The sequence below is a fragment of the Dermacentor variabilis genome, chromosome 8, assembly GCF_050947875.1.
Source record: "Dermacentor variabilis isolate Ectoservices chromosome 8, ASM5094787v1, whole genome shotgun sequence".
Lineage (NCBI taxonomy): Eukaryota > Metazoa > Arthropoda > Arachnida > Ixodida > Ixodidae > Dermacentor > Dermacentor variabilis.
In genome coordinates this window covers 32,215,190-32,236,437 of record NC_134575.1, presented here as the reverse complement: position 1 = coordinate 32,236,437, position 21,248 = coordinate 32,215,190, and the positions used below count along the sequence as shown (strand labels likewise).

The window sequence follows — 21,248 nt, the reverse complement described above, 5'->3', positions numbered from 1 at the left end:
GCATAGAACAGTTTACACCCTTTGGAGTGCCCCTTCTGATAACGCGCGTGCAGTTCGTTACTGGAAAGTTCCGGGCTCGCAGCGTTAAAGAAAGGAAACGCAATAAGGCAGATGACGATTATCGTTGTGTGGCAGAAGGCGCACTCCAAAGGGTGTAAACTGTTCTTAGAGTGTACACTAAAGCTAGAAGCATGACTTATTAACAGGCATTGCAGTTACACAGTTTGTCATACCTTACTGTGTCATATAAGCAGTGACAGTCGTCAAAACAATTTATGAGGAAAATAAGAGTCCCGCGTATTTATGGTATGCTTAAAATTGCGATATGGTAGACAGAAGCGAATTAGAGATATTCAGTACACTATAAGGATGTAATAAAAAGAGGAATTACGTACATACGTAATTCCCCCCCAAAAAGATTATTCCGTGAGGCGTGTCTGAGTTATCGCGACTCAGTAGTCCGTACAGAGTTCCACTCAATACAGAATTCCTGGCACAAATCAACATCTTACTTCGTCTGTTTCTTTCGCGAGCCACTTACGAGCCCAGAGACCTGGCTAGTGAGTGAGTCATTGAATCAGTTAGCGATTGAAGGAATGGGTGAATGGCACTAACGACTTGCACACCACGAAATAAATAACGAGCTGCAGATGCCTACATGCTGCCCCGTGATGGTACGAATAGCGAATTCAGAAAGTGCCTCGAATTTCTAGTTCAGAAAGTGCCTCAAGTTGTAATCGCCTGTACATATAGGTGACTCAAATTTACCTATAATGGTGTACATTACTCTTGTATCTGTACTTCTCTGTGTCAGCCTCGATTTGTGCAATAGACAAAAAAGGAATAGAAAGATGATGAAGATGACTTCTAGAAGCAAGGTAAAGGGAATGTTGCAGATTTTCATTTCTTTTCAGTATTTAAATTTTACATTTTAATGAAAGACAATAAATGGTGAAATTATGCTGTAAATAGGTAGAATAGTAACAAGCTAACGAGGGTACTCTTTTTCCGCAAATCCTTTGCTTTACCTTATTTATTACTTTTTGTCCTAATTATTGATTCTTCTATTTTTACTTTACAAGACCGGCTATGTCATAATAAGCACTACATTATTTGATTGATGATTGGCTTCCTTCATACTTTCATTTATTTCTTTTGGTACAATACCACCCTGTTCATAGCATATCCTTCACAGCGGCTTTGTGCTGTTGTTGAAGGTATCATCATCAACACCGTCTCCTTTAGGTGGGGACCTTTTATGAATGCACGAAACAAAAATACCTTGCACTCGATGGTCACGCTCAGTCATCTTCGCTTGCGTCCCAAATTCACGATATTTACTTCGCAAGGTCCCAAACAAACTGCTTACATTGAGTTTCTGTTAGAATCCAATACCTCCTTTCCAAACATCGTCTTCGTTAGTTCACGAAATTTACTACTTCACGGGCGTCATCACCAGTGTCATGGTATCCCTCGCGCCGTTCCCGGAACCTTCCGCATCGGAAGCTCGGGCGCAGAGCGTTGAGAACCGGCCGAGGAGACGACTTCGTCGACGGGTTCGTCGGTGCGCCTTCGTAGCGTTCACGCTAGCGTAGCCAGGTCGTAGGAAACGATATTAGGACTACACTGTAGGCTTCCTTCGCGGGACCGAGGCGTCCAGACGCCGGTCCTGCATAGTACAGGATAGCCTGCCGCGAATTCGCCAGCGATCGATCGTCATGGCTCAGGAGCTTTCCGGTGGCACCGACGACAGCACCGTAAGTGAGACGGAGGCGGAATTCGTGACGGCCGACTACACGGAGCTCTGCCTGGTCCTGCTCGGACTGCTCTGCGTCGTGGCTCTGGTAGCGACGCTGGCCTGGTACCTGCTGTTCTACGTGCCCGTCGACGAAGGTAGCGGACGCAAAAGCGCCAACTTCACGCGGCTTCTCGAACTGTCCCTCACGCGTACCGTGCAGCCGTGCGAGAACTTCTACCGCTTCGTCTGCGGCGGCTGGAATCGGGACCACGCCCACGGTCACCTGAGCGTCGCCGACAAAGTCGCCGAGGAGACCATGCTGCACGCACAAGACGCCCTCAAGAACGCTGCTGTAAAGGCTCGGGAAACGAAGTCGCCGGCTAGAAATCTGGTCATACGCTCGGTCGGGCTCGATGCGACTCCGTCATCGCAGAACGAGAGCGGCACTTTCGATATCCCTTCGAAGCAAAGCCGTCTACAACGAGCCCACGCGTTCCTTATGGCACGAAGCAGACGACCGTCCTCTGCTTTGATGCAGGAGACGGGGCACTCGGCCGTGCTCAAGGCGGCCGCCATGTTCGAGTCGTGCACGAAGGTCGTCGCCGAGAAGACGTCCGAGAGAGAGAAGCTGGCTGAGTTCATGAACTTGTACACTGAATTTCCCAACGTACAACCCCAGGACGCGGACTCGCTGGTAGCTACCATGGTGGAGCTGTCACTCACGTGGAAGATTCACATCATGTTCGTGGTCGACCTCTTCATTGACCACGACGAGGACGAAGGGCGCCTGACCGTCGACATCGGCAGGAACGACGAACTCTTCTCGTGGTTGCAAAAGAGGAACATCCTCAAGGACTCCGGCAAGCTGGGAGAGTTCTTCCTGACCCAGCTACAGGCACTCCCGGGCTTCCAGCCGTCGGAAGCCGAAGCCACGTCCACCAAAATCACCGACGTGGACTCGCGCATCATAGCCGCTCTGCGAACTGACGACGAGCCAGCGCAGGCTATCAAGTATGACGAGTTGCCGTCGCTGGTTCCAGACGTCGACCCTCAGGTCTGGGTGGACGTCATAAACAAGCAGATACAGCCGTATTCCAGGATCGAACGTGACCACCACGTCAAGGTCGGCAACGCCCGCGCTTTGCGCGAGGTGGGAAGAGTGCTGATGCACGCCGACGAAGACCCCCTGCTCTTGCCCATGTTCCTCGGCTGGACCATGCTTCGCCAGCTGGCTCCACGAGCGTCTTATAAGGCGGCCACCTTCGTGTTCAAGGACAAGCAGAGCTACGTGCACGACTGCTTCCGACGCGTCGTCGATGTCATGCCGCTCGCGGCCGGTTACCCGTTACTCAGCAGTACACCGACGCCGAAGGCTCAGGTGAGGGTCACAGGAGTCACGACTTTTCACGTCGTTGTGCAATCATGTAATCTCAAAGCTGGAAGCCGCCCCTGGTTTCTAGCAGATAAATTAGGGTGTCACTGTAATGGGTTCTTTGATCTGAGTAGGCAGAGACAGGAAGAATGTGTCTTCGTCGACTTTGATGAAGAATAGTTGACTGTGTTGTCAAGAACGAGGCGTCTTGGGAGCTGGGGAGGCGTTCAGAATAATAGATCCATGTGAAATTGCTGTTGCTGGTTCGTTATCTTTTTCTGGTGCGCTGCATTAGTAAGCGGGTCAATCAGTACATGCATTACACGTCGTTCGAGAGCTTAGGTCGCGGCTGAAAGCTTTGCTTGCGGGATACGTGACCATTCAATAACAACATTACTAGTGTACTCGCATACACGCTTGTTCAAGCCCTTTCAATCTCGTCTACAGTACGACCTTGGTTACTGAGGTGGTAGGTTTCTTCTGCCGGACGTTAAGGCTGGCTTTATGTATACCATGCCTCTCGCTCGATGCACAGGCTCTGGCGAAGAAGATCACCAAGGACATCAAGAGGGAGTTCACTGCCATCTTCGCGAACACTCCGTGGATGGACAAACCGACTAGGAGCGCGGCGGAGGCCAAGATCAGAAGCATGGACGAGGTCCTCGTCAAGCCTGCCTACCTCGTCGACGAGGATGCGCTAGACCAGCACTACGCCGACTTCTACGTGCAGGACGACTACCTGTCCACGTCGCTCGGGGCCGCCAGCTCCGCGACGCGGCTATTCCTCGCCAACTTCGCCGCGGGTGTACACGTGGCCACGCGAGACTTCAACCCGCTCGACCTAAACGCCTTCTACGAACGCGAGCTCAACGCCATGTTCGTGTCTGCAGCCATCATGCAACCGCCATACCTGGACGAAGGGACGTGGACGGCGTTCAACTACGGCGGCCTCGGTTCTGTCGTGGGACACGAGGTCATGCACGGCTTCGACGAGCGAGGCAAGAACCGGGACGCCCGCGGAAGGCTTCGGGACTGGTGGTCTCCGGACGTGCTCGACGAGTACCGGTACAGGGTCAAGTGCCTTAGCCAGGCATATGCCGAAGGCGGGAGCGACGTCGAGGCCACCGAAGAGGACGTTGCCGACTTCGCCTCGCTTCCGGCCGCGCTGGGCGCTTACAGGTACCGCTCGTACATAAGGGAACGCGGCCAGACGCCGACCTTTCTGGAGTTCTCGGGAGAACAGCTCTTCTTTCTCAACCACTGCTTCAAGCTGTGCTCTCCGGACAACGCCTACGGTTCGCGGCGGCGTCGGAGAAGGCGTGGTCTGTACAGCACCGACGAGAACAGGTGCAACGTGCCGCTCATGCACCTGGTGGAGTTTGCCGACGCGTTCGACTGCCAGCCCCACGAGCCCATGGGTGTGCCTGACAGGTGCTCCTTCTGGGACCTGCCCGTGGGCCAGACGCTGATTGATGGAGACGCGCCGCACGAGAACGCTGGCGACGTATCTGCGCAACGGACTCGCACGTAGTTTTCACCGCGCGATAGTTGTAGATACTGCGAGGATAGATTGTTGTAATGTTGTGGGCGTTTGTTGTTGAAGTTGACGAACCTTTACGTGCGAATCTGTGTAGGTATGTACCTTTGTATTAGCAGGAATCAACGGCATGTGAAATATTTCGCCCTTGAAGGCAGTCTTTTGCATAGTTTCGATCTTAAACGGCGTAAAAATGTTGTGTTTCTATTGACTTTTCTGGCGTAAAATGACTTTGTGTTGAGGTACAAATTGCTTTCTGACAAATCACTGTTTTTGGGATACCATCCACTATCACGAATTATTTTTAAAAAGGTTACTTGCTTGATTATTAGCGACTATGTTCGGGAGCGAGTCATCTCCCGTGACTGGGAGGGATGTGACCATTCTTTCAAGATAGAATTCTAACCCTTTGTGGTTAGAAGGGCTGTTATTACCGCGGCGTCCAAGAAATGTTTCCAGTCATACATATTTGTTCGTACGTATTGATGCCGTGAGAGGCCTTTTGTACACGGTAGGTTTTGTGGCTTCTTGTTAATGGGCGGTTTTGAATTCGCTTTCTTTTCCTCTCGGGAGCAAATGATCGTTTAAGGTGACTACAGTGGAACTTCAGGTGCTCTTAGGCGAAGAGTTGCATCTCAACTTGGCCATTATCGACTGCCGTACACTAATACCGCGACGATAAAATATATGCACCAATCTGAGAGTCCGGTGGAACTCGTAGTGCGGTGTGGCCTGCGCGTCACTGCACGTAACTATGGCTGTTTATTCCCATGCGAATGTTCTCGCTGACACAGGCTCTCACTTTGAACATTCCTAGGTATGATGGTGATATTGGCTGTTAACACGAGCTGAAACATCGCCTGAGAGACTCTTGATACTTACACGATACCCTTTTTTTTATTGACATGAAATAATGAATTCCGGTTATTCTTTTCACGCCGATAAATATGGGTTAACGAAGCCTACTAGGGTCATGCAGCTGTCAATCCTACTTCCCGCAGTCAGACTGTCTTGGAGTTAGTTTAACACGCATGTCAGGGTTACCAAGCCTTCTAACCGCTAACACCGCGGAAATACCTCGGGCAAGGAAGGGTTAAAGGGAGGAACTGGCTAAAGTGACCATGCATATATACAGTCGGCAAGGCGGGAGCGCGATCAGAAATGATCAAGAGCGCGATCAAGGCACGAGATGTGCACAATGTCGTATATAGCGTTGACCCATTGGCCCTCTTTCATCTTTTTGTTTATACTTTCAAACTAACGCGGCATTCACGGCTCACGTAGGCCCTCTGAATCAGCGCACGACGGGGGTATAGCGTCTTGCCTACGTTGTACAAACTTCGCCCAAGGCTGGAAAAATATTTGCCCTGCTTTACTGGACAGCTTGCGTCATTGAGATCCAATCACTTGTGTTACGTTTCGCCTCCGACGTGCGGTAATGCCGGCGCGGATGCAACGGATGCCGGGGCTTCGTTCACAGCGGCGGACATTTTGGCCAGTTCAGCGCTGTCCCAACGCCTCCTGCTATGCGCGTCCAGGCATGTTTCAATGCCACGTGTCTTCGTGTGTGTGTGTGTGTGTGTGTGTGTGTGTGTGTGTGTGTGTGTGTGTGTGTGTGCGTGTGTGTGTGTGTGTGAGTGTGTGTGCATGTTGGTGCCCACGCTTGTCAAAGCGCGGCAGCCGGGGAGAGGAGCTCCCCAACTGTGAAGAGAGGAGGTCTGACCGGCGCCGGCCAGGCGGATGCGTCACTTCTTGTCTCAACGTGTCTGTGCGCCGCCGTCACGGGCGCCTCCCCAGAGCCATTCCTTCTTGCCCTCGACTCCGAGAGTATAAAAGCAGCTGCCCCCGGACGCCAAGAGAGAAGCTTCGATTTATTCAGTCGAGTAACGTGGTCTCCCGTTTCTTCACTTCGGTCGACCTGACCGGCCGCTCTTTTACGATGCTAGAATAAACAAGTTGTTCTGTTAGCAGTCGACTCATCCTTTGCCAGGACCTTCGGATGCTTCCAGCTGTGCCCCAGGCCTCCAGGCCGACGCTACCCTTGGGGCTTGCGACCCATTTGCAACACTAGCACGAAAAACATTCTCTCTCTGAAATCTTTAGCGTAAGCGAATCAGTTTTGTGTAAACCCGCAGATTGAAAAAGAAAACGTATGTTTATTTCTTTATTTTTATTTTCTGTACTTTCGAGCTATACTCTCCGTTATATTACTATTTCCGCCCTTCTTAAATTTATGTACGTCCCATTCCATTATAAAGCACGAACACTACATATAACATCTTAATATCGTACCCTTTGTGGTGGTTTAGCGGCAGAGTTTATTATTTTTTTAATCGTAAATTCTTGAAGTAAACCAAGTACACAGACCTTCACAGAGCGGAAGGAACCTGTTTGGGGTTTTTTTGCACATATATCTTATATCTGCGTGCTAGACTTTCGGTTAGATTGCATTTTCTCCTTTTACATCGGGTGTCCCTATAAACTATATCTTATCATCATACAGCACGGGTACCGAAAAATCTCGCAATCTTGCTTTGAACGATCGCCTTTTTCTGGCCTGCGGTTCCTCCCTAAAATGCACTGGCTCATTCTCAAGACAACCCGGCGCGAACAAAGCGCTCGGTGAACTACATCTTCAAGTGCTTGGAAAAGGTCATCGGTGGTGGTGGCGGCGGTGTAAAACCTTTAATGGCCTTATATACAAGCGATACTTGGGTAAGACCTTAAGGGCCAACCCCTGAGAAAGTCTAGGAGGGGTCCCTATTAATTATGTGGTTTTACGTGCCAAAAACCACTTTCTGATTATGAGGCACGCCGTAGTGGAGGACTCCGGAAACTTCGACCACGCGGGGTTCTTTAACGTGCACCTAAATATAAGTACACGAGTGTTTTCGCATTTCGCCCCCATCGAAACGCGGCTGCCCTGGCCGGGATTCCATCCCGCGACCTCGTGCTCAGCAGTCCAACACTATAGCCACTGAGCAACCAAGGCGTGTAGGAGGGGTCCCTAGAGTCCGGGACCCATGTGGCTTCCACGGCAGCCCGTGCCTTAGCCACGAGAGCCCTTTGGCTCACATGATTGATGCCATGTGAGCAGGAGCTCACGAGAGCTCATCGGCGCAACCCTGAGCGGACTCGACTGAGTCGCAACAGAGTATTCATTCGTGATGCTGACGCCGACCTCAAAGGCACTGACACCTGCACCCCCAAGTGGGGTAATCGAAAGTCACGTGGCTTTCATAAATATATGTATTTAAATCATTTAGATGACACAGATGGTAAGTAACTAAAAGCAGCAACATCAGAGATATCTCTTGCTTGAGCGATCAGCCTGAATCAACAATAATACAAAAATGTGTTCAGAACAGAGGGGTCATTTTTATTCCTCCAACAAGTTCCCCATTACAATATCAGCGTGGTGGCGTCAGTAACTGTTACACGCATACTTTGGGAGATCAGCCGAGGATCTCGCGGCATGAGCAGGAAGCACTTGAAAGGCCTTCAATTTAACATTTACCCATCAAGCTTTGAAAGTAGCAAACAATTATTTTTCTCTATAAATATGTAAGTTAACTAAAGCTAAAGAGAACGAAAAATGTAATTGTGACTTCTCACATTTTTTTTTAAACGCCAGATCTGTGAGATTGCCGTGATCACGAAGAGCTGGATACGGGCAATTACCAATCTTTCTTATTTTTTCGCGCGGCTTCTCTGACTGTATTGTTTCATTGCAACGGGGATTTTCGATGTCCGTTTTCCAAGAGAAAGGTGCACATCAACGATTCTAGCGAACTTTCGCGCGTGAAGTATCTAATGGCGTCGCGCGAAGTGTTCCTTCGATCGAGTCCCAGAAGCTGACATCCTTTTAATATTGCTTTTTTTCGCGCTTCCCGTGTCGTGCCCAGCGGTATACCCCCCAGCGATGACATTCATTATCCATTCATTGGTCGATTTATCGAACGTGCGGCCAGCGAGCGACTTCTTTCGCACATTTCGTGACTGGGTGTACACGTACCGCATTTACTCCATTCTAACGCGCACATCTCGTTTCCCCCGTCCCTCGAAGAAGAAGCTTCAGCAGATGCGTGCCAATCTGAGCACCCGATGCACCAAATGAGGCGAAGCTGCGTAAACGACTTCTCGCACCTTTCGTCAGTAGTATAGGGGTCTGCTTGCCTTCTGTTCTAAGCGATGATTCGTCGTGGACGTTACAATACAATTACGGGGTTTTACGTGCCAAAACCACTTCCTGATTATGAGGCACGCCGTAGTGGAGGACTCCGGAAATTTGGACCACCTGGGGTTCTTTAACGCGCACTTAAATCTAAGTACACGGGTGTTTTCGCATTTCGCCCCCATCGAAAATGCGGCCGCCGTGGCCGGGATTCGGTCCCGCGACCTCGTGCTCAGCAGCCTAACACCATAGCCACTGAGCAACCACGGTGGGTATCGTGGACTTTGTGGTCGTAAGGCCGCTATGGGGCTTTCGTACAGGCTGCTCTGCTGAACCACGACGCCAACTTGCACCGCGGCTGTCGTATACCAAAACACGTACCTGACCCCCATTGCGCAGCCGGTAAAGCGTCAGCAACGAATATTACTGGTTACTGGCTAAGAAAAAGAATATATCGCACGAGGAAGTTGTTTTCTATTCGAATGAGGTATATGCAGGCTATGGTGCCGCTCTTCAACGAACTTGTGCCAGTGAGTATGCGCCACTGACAGTGCGGCAGGCGAAGGCCCATTTAGCAGCGGTCGCACGCAGCGCGTGCGCCACGCTTCTCGTCTCGGAGGCTACGCGTAGGATTCTCGGCGGCGCCACCAGATGGCACGGCGTGTTTGGAAGGAAACGCGAGAGAGGAGCCCGGGTGTCGCGTGGCCCGTTCCTCCGCGTTCGCATGTACCGACGCCCCGCGCATCTCGGAGGCTTCGCGGAGGCTTCGCGGCGGCTCCGCTAGATGGCGTCGAGTGTCCTTAGGGAATAGAGGTATGAAGCCTTTTAGGGAAGTGCGAAAGAGGGGCGCCACTGCAGTATACGCCTCATACGTTAACTCGTTTAGATGGTGGCAATACTTTGAGTCGCTACATATTAATTCAATGCTAAACTCATTACCGTCGCCCGTCATCGTGAGATGGATTCAGCCGATTTTCTTCAGTTACAATGAAAAACGTGCTAAGCAAACAGACAACAGCACTGCATTCATCATTTCTTTGAAATATACAAATCGGGGGGAGGAGGTGGCGTGTTAACGGCGTTTTTCGACTGTGGCCGCTGAAACTGACCGTGTGTTGCGATCCAGGGTGCGTTATAATTGAGCAAGTACAGTACACCGGAGGAGTGAACTTCGTTCCTTCCTGTTACTCTTTTCCTTGTTTTATGGGTACCGATTTATCCGGTGCGAATGTGTTGATTCTCAGCGACACTCAACTCATACGTTTCCTATCCGGTTTTTCCGCTACCTGCCGCAATTACCCGTGAGCTGATAATGACTATAGTGACAGCTAATGATATGGAAATGACCGTGGATGACGGGGGGGAAAATCGAACCTCCAGCTACGTCCGTCAAAAAAAAATGTTTTGCGTCTGACCAACAACGCTCTTAAGTTGTCAAGGGTATGTCATTAACGGATTCTCTGTGTTCCCATCAACCAGCTCGGGTCACGTTGCCGAAGCTTGGCAGTCGTATGCGTGTGTGACACATTGCTTTGTAGCTAGGCGTGTGCGTGGAGTAAACAAGTGAGAGTGCAGTGTGCACTGAGGTCGAATAGGCGTTAATGTGCGCTCAGTGTAAGCCGCTGTAGGTCGAGAGAAGACAAGGCGCAATAGAAGGCAATGAACAGGAAGAACCAGACAGGAGGACTACCGCGGACAGTGTGAAAGCCTAGTCCGATTGCCTTGATTAAAAATGAACGTAAGCGGAAATCTTACGCAACACATCAAAAGCAACTTGCATTGTACGTCACAGCGAAGAGATTTTTTTTTCTTATTCTGGGGGTACGATTCGACTGCCGTCAGTTGACTGATTCGGTGATCGAATGCGTGACTGATTGATTGTGATGTTCGTATTTGTTTAACTGCGTAATAATAATTACTACAGTATATAGATAATTTTTTTTGCTGACATACAAGTTTATGTTTTAATAATTAGCTGATCGAGTAATTGCTTGACATACTGACGTAACGATGACCAGTCAGCTAGTCAGTCGCTCTGTCAGACTAATCTACAAGACTCTGAAGGACCGACCGACTCACTCACTCACTCACTCACTCACTCACTCACTCACTCACTCACTCACTCACTCACTCACTCACTCACTCACTCACTCACTCACTCACTCACTCACTCATTCACTCACTCACTCACTCACTCACTCACTCACTCACTCACTCACTCACTCACTCACTCACTCACTCGACTTACTGTGTTAACTGCCTACACCTACACCTGAGAGACTATAGAAACTGCATTAGAAGGCAGCGTATTATCTTTCCATCACCTGGGATTGTTTTAAACTGCGCTGTCACCTTAGTCAGTGTGAGCTCAGTTTGTCGTCGGAACGCGACCTCGTGACCAACAACAGTCTGAACACTGCAGCCTGGCGGAGCTGCCACTTGGATAAGGTAAAAATTTGGGCCAGATGGTGTATAGCATAGATCAGATTCTCAAGAAGCAGGGATAAAACGGAGCACGCAGTTGTTTTTTTTTTTTACGTATAAAGCTCGGGATGGAGAGGCAATGACGCAGTCAACTCTTACGGTTGCTACCCGGCGCAATGTAGGTGTCGCTCTTCTCTGGGTGCTTAGTCCAAGCGCTGGTACTGCAGAACCTGAACTATACACTCGCGGACAACTTTCTGCTGCTATGAAGAGAAAACTACGGGCGCGTGGCGGCTGCACATGTGTTACCGCGCGAAGTATAGTCCGCCAGCGTTTTACCGTGCTTCTGGTTGCTTGTAAGAGGCGCTGAATCGACGCAGCTTCCACGTGCGACGGTTTCGCGTTTCTTCAAACGCCGAAGGGAAAAGCCGCGAAATGAGTAAGCTTTTACATTCAGTGGTGTGTTCTGTCTCATTTAACTGTTGCTGATAAGGTGTTTACGTTTTTGTCTTCCCCGGCCTAAACTAACGTGGATTAAAAAACGCGGGACTCTTTTCAGAAGCGCTCTCACTTGGGCGCATTCTGCCTCCCGTAGCTTTCCCTGCAAAGCCACAGAAAGTTGTCCGCGACTATACATCACTCGGGGTTTTGCTAGTGCAACTTTTGCAGCTCAAGGCCGCGCGATTGAGATAAACCTTCGAGGTCACGGCATTGCCGACGCGCATTTCATAGCATGTCATCCATCTTTCCAGCGACACTCGACTAGCGTGAAACAACAAAGGTTGGGAATGGGCGCTTATTGTTGCGTCTTGAAAAAAAAAAAAGGACTCACGAGTGGCGGTTACTGCAGCAGCGTGGTCACGCCACCGTGCGTCGTTCTCACGTCATCGGGTGATAACGGCTTTTCGGTAACGCTACTCCAAGCGCGGGTGCCACTTGCGACGATATATTGTGGGACAGTCCAGCACTTTGGAAACGGCGTGTCAAGCTGTGCCCTATATATCGGGGGGCCACTACAAATTATCCCCTATTTCTCTCTTTCTTTTTATCTGAAATTTAATTCTAAGGCCGGCGACGCACTTCTGTTGGTTCTTCCAGCGCGCCAGAATGATGCACATCTACTAAGGCGTCAGAACAAAATTCGGTGCACAGTTAAGCAAGCTTCGTTTCATTTCAGTATGATTTTAATCCATTTTCACGGGAAAACAGAAGATGTTTTACAATTGCTCGCAGCAGTAACTAATGTGCTTTTTTTTTTCTCGAAATTGTTGTCACAATGTAACATACAGTATTTGTAGTGGTGTGCCTCATTCTCCACGATGTGATCGTTCCGTAGTTCTTGTTGTTTTATTCCTGCACGAATGTTCTGGTAATGTGGGCTGTGATTGGACATTCGCGTGCTGCCAAGGGGCCTGTATATCACACTATCGGTCTACGCGTAGGGTATGGCAGGCTTTGCTTGATTTATATGAGGTTTTATTCCTCAGATATCCTTTTCTGTCTTCTTTTCCCCATTTGCTCTTATTGTTCTTGTTGTTGCTTTTACATTTCTTAGTCGGTGGGCTTTATTTTTGATGTTTGTAAGATAACCTATTCTGCCAGGCCCACGTCATATAAAAAACAGCAATGATCGCGATCAAAAGAGAAGAGACCTGGACAAAAAGCGTAGGCCAGGTATACTTTACAAGGCATTCGGGAACCTTTTGCAAGGCAAGCAGGACGTACATGATGTCACGCACGGTAAAACTTGTAAATTTAGAAATTCTACTCTTCTGTACGCGTCGACACTAGCAGTCAACCGTGTTAATCGGTCCAAACTGTGTCCTTCCTGTTACGAAAGAAGATGCCTTCCATTTAGGCTGTGTTCGAATACTCGCCGCAGACGGCCAAGCGGACGGCTAAGCGGACAGTGGCCATATTAAGCTTCAATCTAATTCTGACAAAGGCGTCAAAAAATACAGCTTCGTGGAGACAATATCAAAGTCAAACACGATGCGGGCTACTTTCCGGTCCGAACAAGATGGTGGCTGAGCAGGACGCTTGGATACCTCGACGGTAAGGTCGTCTGCGTACAAGAAAACGTAATCATGCTTTCCTATGCGCTTAATGGGAGCCACGTCCTGTTTTTCGTAGGTTCGTTGTCGCGAAGAGTTGAAATACAGACATAGTATGTATTTTTACCTACTTTTTCTTGTTGCCGCGAGGTGGCGTCACGTCGTAGTGCTTAGTGCTTCCATGGGTCTTCCAGACGCTTCGAGACGCGTTTCATCACTTGGGCTCGAAGTTGTAGCGGCTATGGCCTTAGCTGTCTACGTAAACTGTCTCCGATGCTGGCCAGAATTGGAACGCACCTTTATTAGGGACTTGTCCAGATTTCAAGTGTAACGCTGTCTCCTACAGCAAGCTGACCTCCGCTACAGCGCCACGACCCGCTAGGATCCTTGGATACGACGAAGTTTGAAATCATGCACAAGAGAGAAATTACAGCACAGATATAATATATACCAAATATTATACTGCTAGGTAGGTCACCATCCTAATAAGCGTAATCGCAAAACCTAACAGACGCGCAAAAGGGTGGCGAATCCACAGATTAGTACCCCAAATGCATTACGCAAGAACAATGATGTGAGCGTGGTCCCACGAACACCTCATTTTCAGACAGTCTAGCCTTTTTTTTTCTACTAGGGGTCGAGTTCCTTGAAAGACACACAGACATCACAAGCACACATGTGCGCGTTGGAAGTTTGTTCGGAGCGACTACTCAACAACGCATCCATCGACACGCTGTAACGTCGTTCTTGTAGGAATGGCCTACGTGTATCCACGTATCCAAAAGCTGGTCTCGGAAAAGGGCGGTAGTCCAGGTGATCTCTTTAAGTGCGTTGCACTCGAATGCTTAGTAATGTTCCTAGCGAAGTTCAGGGAAATACGTGACAGAAAGATTCAATGAATGAGTAATGATCTCGCAGCACATCACTGTCATGTGCCTCTGACATTTCAGGTAAGGCCCGCCGCGTAGAGTAATCTGCGATAGAGCACTGCTTAACAGCGCGTGTCCAACTGCGAGCAATCTCTCTTATTGACTTGCATACCTAAGCCGATGTTGGCAGCGTAGTACGTATCATCGGCTGTTCCTTGTCACACACGAAAAGGAAAGCCAACGTCTATTTTCGCATATGACCACCAAACAACACTCAAGCGCTGTTCTCTGTGCTTTCCCTGTGCTTGTCGTCTGTTCTTCACTGCTTAGCGCAACCAGATGAGCAGAAGTGCAAGTAACTACTTGCACGTGTACCTACCAAAAACGCACGCAAGGCGTGCTGCGAACTGTCACGTGACATGTCGGGCATTCACTTCCTGGAGAGCGCTTCACGCAGGTCATCGACATCCACATCTCAGACTGGATAAGGTGCAGCGTAGGAGGCTCGGGCAATCTCTCATTTCTGGAATTAACCACAACAGACGAACAAACAAAATGCAGGAAACAAGCAGACGACACACAAGGCTGCTTTTGTTTCTGAGTCTGCATGGGAGAACTATGCTTGTGCCGCATCACAGAGCCGCTGCTTTTGGTGACGACGCGTTCCCTTGGTGTTTTCTTACCTAACGCAAAAGTTTGATGTTTCGTGGTTGCTATAGGAACACGTCTGCTGTTCACCCTGTCGACGTACCAGACGAACAAAATGAGAAAACAAGCAGACGCGATGCGATGCATTGTTGCCTCGTTTCGGAGTGAACGTCAAGTGAGCTGTACTCCTGCATCGTTATGAAACTGTTACTTTCGGCGACACATAATTTTAATCTTATCTCAGCTAAAACGAATGTCTTACGCTTCGCCGTTTTCCGGGAATAGGTCTGTTTAGCCTACCTTTGGCGACACAATACGATAAAAAACGAAAAAAGAAGAACCAGGAAACAAGCAAATGTCCCAGAAGGCTGCCTCTTTAGCCCACGTATGCCAGCGACATGTTGCCGCTGGTAGTGCTGTACTTAAGGTTTCTACTCTGTTCCACCAAAGTTCGACCTTGTCCTGTCTTGTATTCTTGTGGATCTTGAAAATCGCCCACAGGCACTGGCTGCCACCATTCATGGGAAGCTAGAGCTAATTAAAGACGTTATTCATTTACAAAGCATGGGCTGTACTTCTCACCCGTATACATACAAGGCATGCTAAGTTCCTACAGTGTTTCACCTAGCGCATCGTCTCTGTAATAGAGTTTCCTTCTTAAATTGCTAGAGAGAACTGTGGCGCTGCGAACCCGCTGCTAGCCTGGGAATGGCGGTTAGCCCATAGATTTCTCTGATCTTCGTGATTCCTATTTTATATTTTCTGAATGCAGAGGGATTGCAAATCGTGGCATTTTCAACTCAACATGTCTTGTTCAAAACGATCAGTCTGCAAAGTCACAAAGTCGTTTTGAAGCCAGAAGGGCGAAATTAGGCAAACCTAAGCGCTGACCATTATTCTCGTGGACTGAATTGACATGCGTCTACCTCCAGTAGACACTATAGCACTACAGTTCCTTGTGTTAATTGTCGTAGGGAAACAATGTGGTCTCGTCTAACCGTGGCAATCGTTCTAAAATCACGCACTCAAACCACACAGCTTCCGACCAGGCTGTGGAGCGTAGCACAGGCCTTCACAGCTTGCGCCTCCACGCGCATCTGCTGTAAACCAATTTACACCCTAAAAGGTTTTTAGTGCATCTACAGCTAACACCCTTAAGCCCTAGGAAAAAAAAGTTTTTTTCACGAACTAAAACACACAATAAACGTATGCTTTGAGTTGCCATAGCGCACTTTTCTCTAAAAGGTACAAGGCATGCCGTTACACCCATTGCTTAAAAGTCATGCATGCACGAGCTATTCGTTGTTTCACCTTGTAATTCCCGGTAGCACCGCCTAAAACAAGGATCCCTAAGACGTAGTAAGCCAGGGCATGGACCTGTATACTTCACTAAACCCGCTTGACAAAATATTATCGAGGCAGCACTTTCTTACCCTATATCATGCCTCACATTTGTATCTCGATCCGACGACGGTCCCAACACAGCAGTGTTTCACATTCCAGCACGTCATGACACACACATACCTCGGGGCAACTCACACTGAGCTTAATACGTGCGCTGCGTTCGCATACAAACCCCGCCCGCACTGCCTGAACCCACTTACCTACGAAACGCGACTGATGTAGCCATGGTTGTGTAGTGCCAGAGGGAGCATCTCTGTTCTACGTATTGAGCAGCAAATATCGACCAAATGCTTCTTTCTGGTATGTAGGCAGCTAATAAGCACCGCCAAACCACGCAGACCTGTCTTTTTTTAAAAAAAAAAAGCATACTATACTGAGTGCCCTTCGGCCAGCGGTTTTCAATTATCAGCGCGGAGGTAACATGTACCAACAACAGGTGCTTTGAGGGTCAATAACACCCTTAGCACCAGAAGGTAGTTTTAGGTGAACAATGTATCTTCATGGAAGCGAAAAGGTTGTTTTGGAAATCGAAATACCCCACCCCCACATTTTTCGCTAAATCCCGTCTCGCAAAAGGGTGTTTTTTGGGTGCTCGAAACACCCTCAAGGGTGTAGTGTGGTTTAAAATTAGCTGTTACACGCAAAAAAGCAAGATCCGATCAGTCTGATAGGACACGATCAACCTTTGGTCACTGGCAGTGTTCGCATACTTAACATGTGTCTTTCTCACTTTGAATATGGCACTCCCTTAAGGATGAAAGAATGAAAGTGATTGGGGGGTTCGGTATAAACAATATGGTTCTTAGAGATCGTGAGATACATCGCTTATACATGCCAGACTTGTACGAAACAAATTGCAAGTAATTAATCACTTGTAATAAATTAATTTTTAGTCATTGTTAATTAATTGATGACTTTGCTTGCTCGGTAACGCTCACTGTGATTCGATTACGTTTTTCTGTAACCAATTACATGTAACCAGTTACGTTTCTGGCGAAACAGGCTATTACAGAGGACGCAGCTTCGAGCGCTTAGGTTCGGCGAGAACTACGTTGTCGAAAGGAAGGAAAACATGTGTTACCTCCTTCTCACACGTCCTACAGCTCCTACAGCTGTAGGAGTCCTACCGCAGGAGTCCTAAAGCAGCAACCTACAGCTGCGAATTGGCCACCTGAACATATGGCAGGCTAGCTGATTTGTACACCTCTCTTGGAGGACCGGAGTCTGATATTTCCTCTTATAATAAGTCTCTCTCTCTCTCTCTCTCTCTCTCTCTCTCTCTCTCTCTCTCTCTCTCTCTCTCTCCTGGAAGTGCTGTTAATCGGCCTTAGCCGTTAAGAGCAGCTGCTTAATTCTTCTTCGCTTAGTGCGCTCGATGATTTCTGTTATAAGACAGAAGCTTCCGGCCATTCAACGAATATCTTTCTATCTCTTTGACCTATGCGTGACACATGCAGACCTACCTTTTGCGATTGTAACGCAGGAACAGTATTATTTGGGCTGAATATTATGAGCTTTACATTAAATACGTTATAGATTTCCCCACCTCTTCAAGGAACGTGAAGACTCGCTGGAATTCGTTACAACTATTTGCTTAGGTCTAAATGGCTAACGAGGGAAGGGCGCCGGGTGGAGGTCCATCGCTTATCGGCTGACAAATTAAAAGCGGTGGTTCTATCTATGTCAGAATAGCGATGGTCACTTCGGACGTTGATTTCGGGAATTCATCTATGGAAGTTTTTTCAGGTTTTAACTGGCCCTATCGGGAGCGCCTTATGCCCTAAACCCAGCGACAACGAAGCGCTGCTTTTACCCAGACCCTAGCTAGCAACGAGGTATTGAGTACGCATGCACAATCTTGCGAAAAGGGTGTTCAGGTTACAACACAGCCATTCTCTCCAGCGCTCACATGGAGCGAGATGACAGTGCCGCTGCAGATGTCACACACGAACGAACGCTGATAGGCGACGGAAAGCACGTCTTCTCTCTCGCTCGTTCGCGTTTTTATTTCGGCTCATTTGTGCTCCCACTCGCATCGAAGACTCGCCGCCATGCACTACGTCCTAAAAAATCTGCATGCTTATAAACAAGCGCTCATAACGTGCCGAAAAAGAGCGCTAGCTCACGTGAGCACTTGGCAACTCTTTCGCTTTTTATTGCTTCGTACCACAATCTATGCAAAGTAACCAGGGAAAACTTGGACCTGCCGTCTGGCAAACTCTCACGCAAAGGAAATTCACGCCAGTAGCAATGCCCCCTTCAGCCGCGGCGTAACACTGTACAGTGGCGGCAAGGCATAGAACCCGAACGTTAAGCTTAGGTAATGAATTGATCATTCTGCTTACCTAGAGTACCTCCATGTTACTTTCGAGTGTGAAATGCATCGCTACAGGCGACCTATTTGGGGAAGTCACTAACGTGGGACAAATTACGTGGGACGTTTCGGCAGCGACTGCGAAATAATTGCTTTTTTTTCTTTTTAGCAAACCTTGCAGTGAAAATTTACCATGTTCATGTAATTCGAGTGCGTGATTCAACTGTTTTTTATGAAAGAAAACGTAGCATGGGCGGTCTTTACTATAAATATATATTTAATTACTCTCTAAGTTATGATGAATCACTCTAAAGAATGCAGAAAACGTCATCCTACCACCTTCACTTGCTTTCGACGGAGTCCCCAGCACCCATGGCATAAAATTTTGCAAATTTCCCACATTTATCGATAGTCGATCACGATTCGTAACCGAAGGGTGTACAGGTTAACGATAGCTGTTTTTCACCCGCAAGGACTGCGACGGCGGCGACGCGAATCCTTCGGGGTCCTTACACGCTCTGCCGCTTGTCCATTGACAGGCGCGAGGCCGGTCAAGCGAGACCACACTCTCCGTCACCGGCTGGTTCCTCCGCCCGCCGATAGGGGAGCCGAGCCCCCCTTCATTCCTGTTGTGCTCTTTCTCGCACGCGCGGCACCGCTCTCTGCTACGTGACTGGGGTGCCAAAGCCATCGCGAGGACGAACGCCACCGACTGTTTCCTTTACTTTTCCACCCGTGTTTCGCTCGTGGCTTTCCGTGTTGCTCGCACTGTCACGTTGTGTGTACGGTTTTGCTGTGGGTACGTCCCCGCCTTTCCGTCCCGTTTTTGCTGTTTGCCATCGTTCGGGCTGGCCGGTTCCTGTCAATGCGGCCGCGGTTTCGGTATTGGACTCACGGCGTTCTGACACGTCGTCGGTGGGAATTGACGGTTAGACCGGAACCGGTGAGCGTCGCGGACCCGGCCTATAGCTAGCGTAGGTGGCTGGCTTTCCCGCTGACTTCCGCATCAAGCGATATATGTATATATATCGACACCGCAGGTGCCACACAACTGTGGTAAACCGACTGTCTGACGTGATGGAACAACGCCATCTTTCAAAGGAAATGCTTAAAAGGGCACTAAAGCGAAACAACAAATCAGTTTAGACTAATAAAGCATTGTTTGAGAACACTGCAGGCAGTCATTTCAAAATAATAGTTTGATTATTAGACTAGAAAATGAAGGTCGAAGTATCAGTATTTGAATTTCGCGCCTAAACACCGACAGCCAGTACACCAGTGTGACGGTACACTAGGGATGCCAAAGCATGTTTTCGCATTTGGGCCGCGTTGGCTGGGTAAAGGTTCCCGAAACTTGTCATGTTCAATATTTGGTTCCTTTAGAACACACTGTAGTCCAACCTGTACCGCTGTATAAATAAGTAGGCCCTAGAAGATTCCATCAAAATCCATGACGTCACAGCGACCAGGTGCGGAAACTTCAAGGGGCGTTGCCACCCGTCTTTTGTTCTTGCGCTTTTTCTGGCTTACCAAGCGTATTATGGTGGTGAGAGTGGTGTTTTTGGTATAGTAGAGAGGCAATTTAGTGATCCAGATCATTTTTCTCTTTAGTGTTCCTTTAATGAGTCCGCTACCGCTAAAGAAGGGTCCCCCTCGGTGTGTATCTCTAGACTTCTTGTCCCTTTGTCGCTTGTGTGTCGCAGACTGTGCTGCTGGTGGACCCGCAGAGCTCCGAGTCCACCGACAAAAGCCGAAACGGAAGCAGCCAGCGAAAGGTGGTCAGCCACCGGTACACCTTCGACTGGACGCTGGACGAGAGAAGCTCTCAGGTATGGCGCGCGCGCGCGCGCTCACAGCAAAGTGCGCCCTGGTGTGCCGATTTTGAGCAACGAGTGACAATATTTGCACCAACTGGCACCTGCTTATGATTGTAACGACCTCAAAGGGTGTGGCGGCAACCCACCAGGGGGATTGGCCAAGAGGCTATAGGTGGCTTTCATGATTGAAATAGGGTAACTAATTGAAGATATAATAATAATATGGAGAAGTAAGCAAAGTGACAATGCAGTAAATACACTTTCTTGCTTCAGAAGTCAGCCCGAACGAGATATCTTAAAAGAACGTGGGAGTGAAGGAACAAATTACCAATCATGTTGAGAGTGAAAGGGCAGCATTTGCAAAAGAATTGTCGTGTGGCAACGCATACCGTACTTTCCTTTGCGCATGCTTTAGCACAGAAACCCGAAAGAAGTGAGCAAAAATGTTGTTCAAACAGCAGGCTAAGCTTTCTTTCTTGAGACCTAGCAAGAGGACGACGGACACAATGTCAGCCGTACAATTACAAACTGGTTATCTCTTGCTTTTTTTTTGTCTATCGGCTGTGCAGTCGTATAGCACCCCCTCACTCCTGTCATAGCCCTAACTAGGGCTGCAGTATGTAAAAATAAACACATATAATTTAAAGTGTCGAATGTTACCCAAATAATCCGTGTATAAATAGCCCAATATTCGTGCTCGAATATTGCCCGGTAATGGCATTCCGCGGAATAGTTTGTTGAATATCATGTCAGAGCACCAACCTGACAGAGGCTCACAGGAAGACGGAGACATGACGGGATCGACAGCGGCTAAGCAAATGAAGTGTGAGCCTATAGGCGAACGTTTCGATAAGGAGTGTAGAATAAGTTGTCCAACAGTAATCTGGTTCAAGGTCA

At 48.7% G+C, this 21,248-nt stretch overlaps 2 protein-coding genes across 4 annotated transcripts in view; both read left to right on the top strand.

The window, feature by feature from the left end:
* Positions 1-21,248, top strand: part of LOC142589936 (kinesin-like protein KIF19) — a 170,212-nt gene that overhangs the window by 75,553 nt on the left and 73,411 nt on the right. For all 3 annotated transcript variants that reach the window (XM_075701654.1, XM_075701655.1, XM_075701656.1), the window contains exon 3: positions 20,238-20,363. In XM_075701654.1, coding sequence (XP_075557769.1) covers positions 20,238-20,363 — 126 coding nt within the window. The remainder of the gene's footprint in view (positions 1-20,237; positions 20,364-21,248) is intronic.
* On the top strand, positions 1,719-4,862 carry LOC142590744 (neprilysin-1-like). The gene is made up of 2 exons (XM_075703171.1): positions 1,719-3,116; positions 3,646-4,862. Exons 1-2 carry the CDS (start codon positions 1,719-1,721, stop codon positions 4,639-4,641), a joined length of 2,394 nt encoding a protein of 797 aa, XP_075559286.1. The 3' UTR covers positions 4,642-4,862.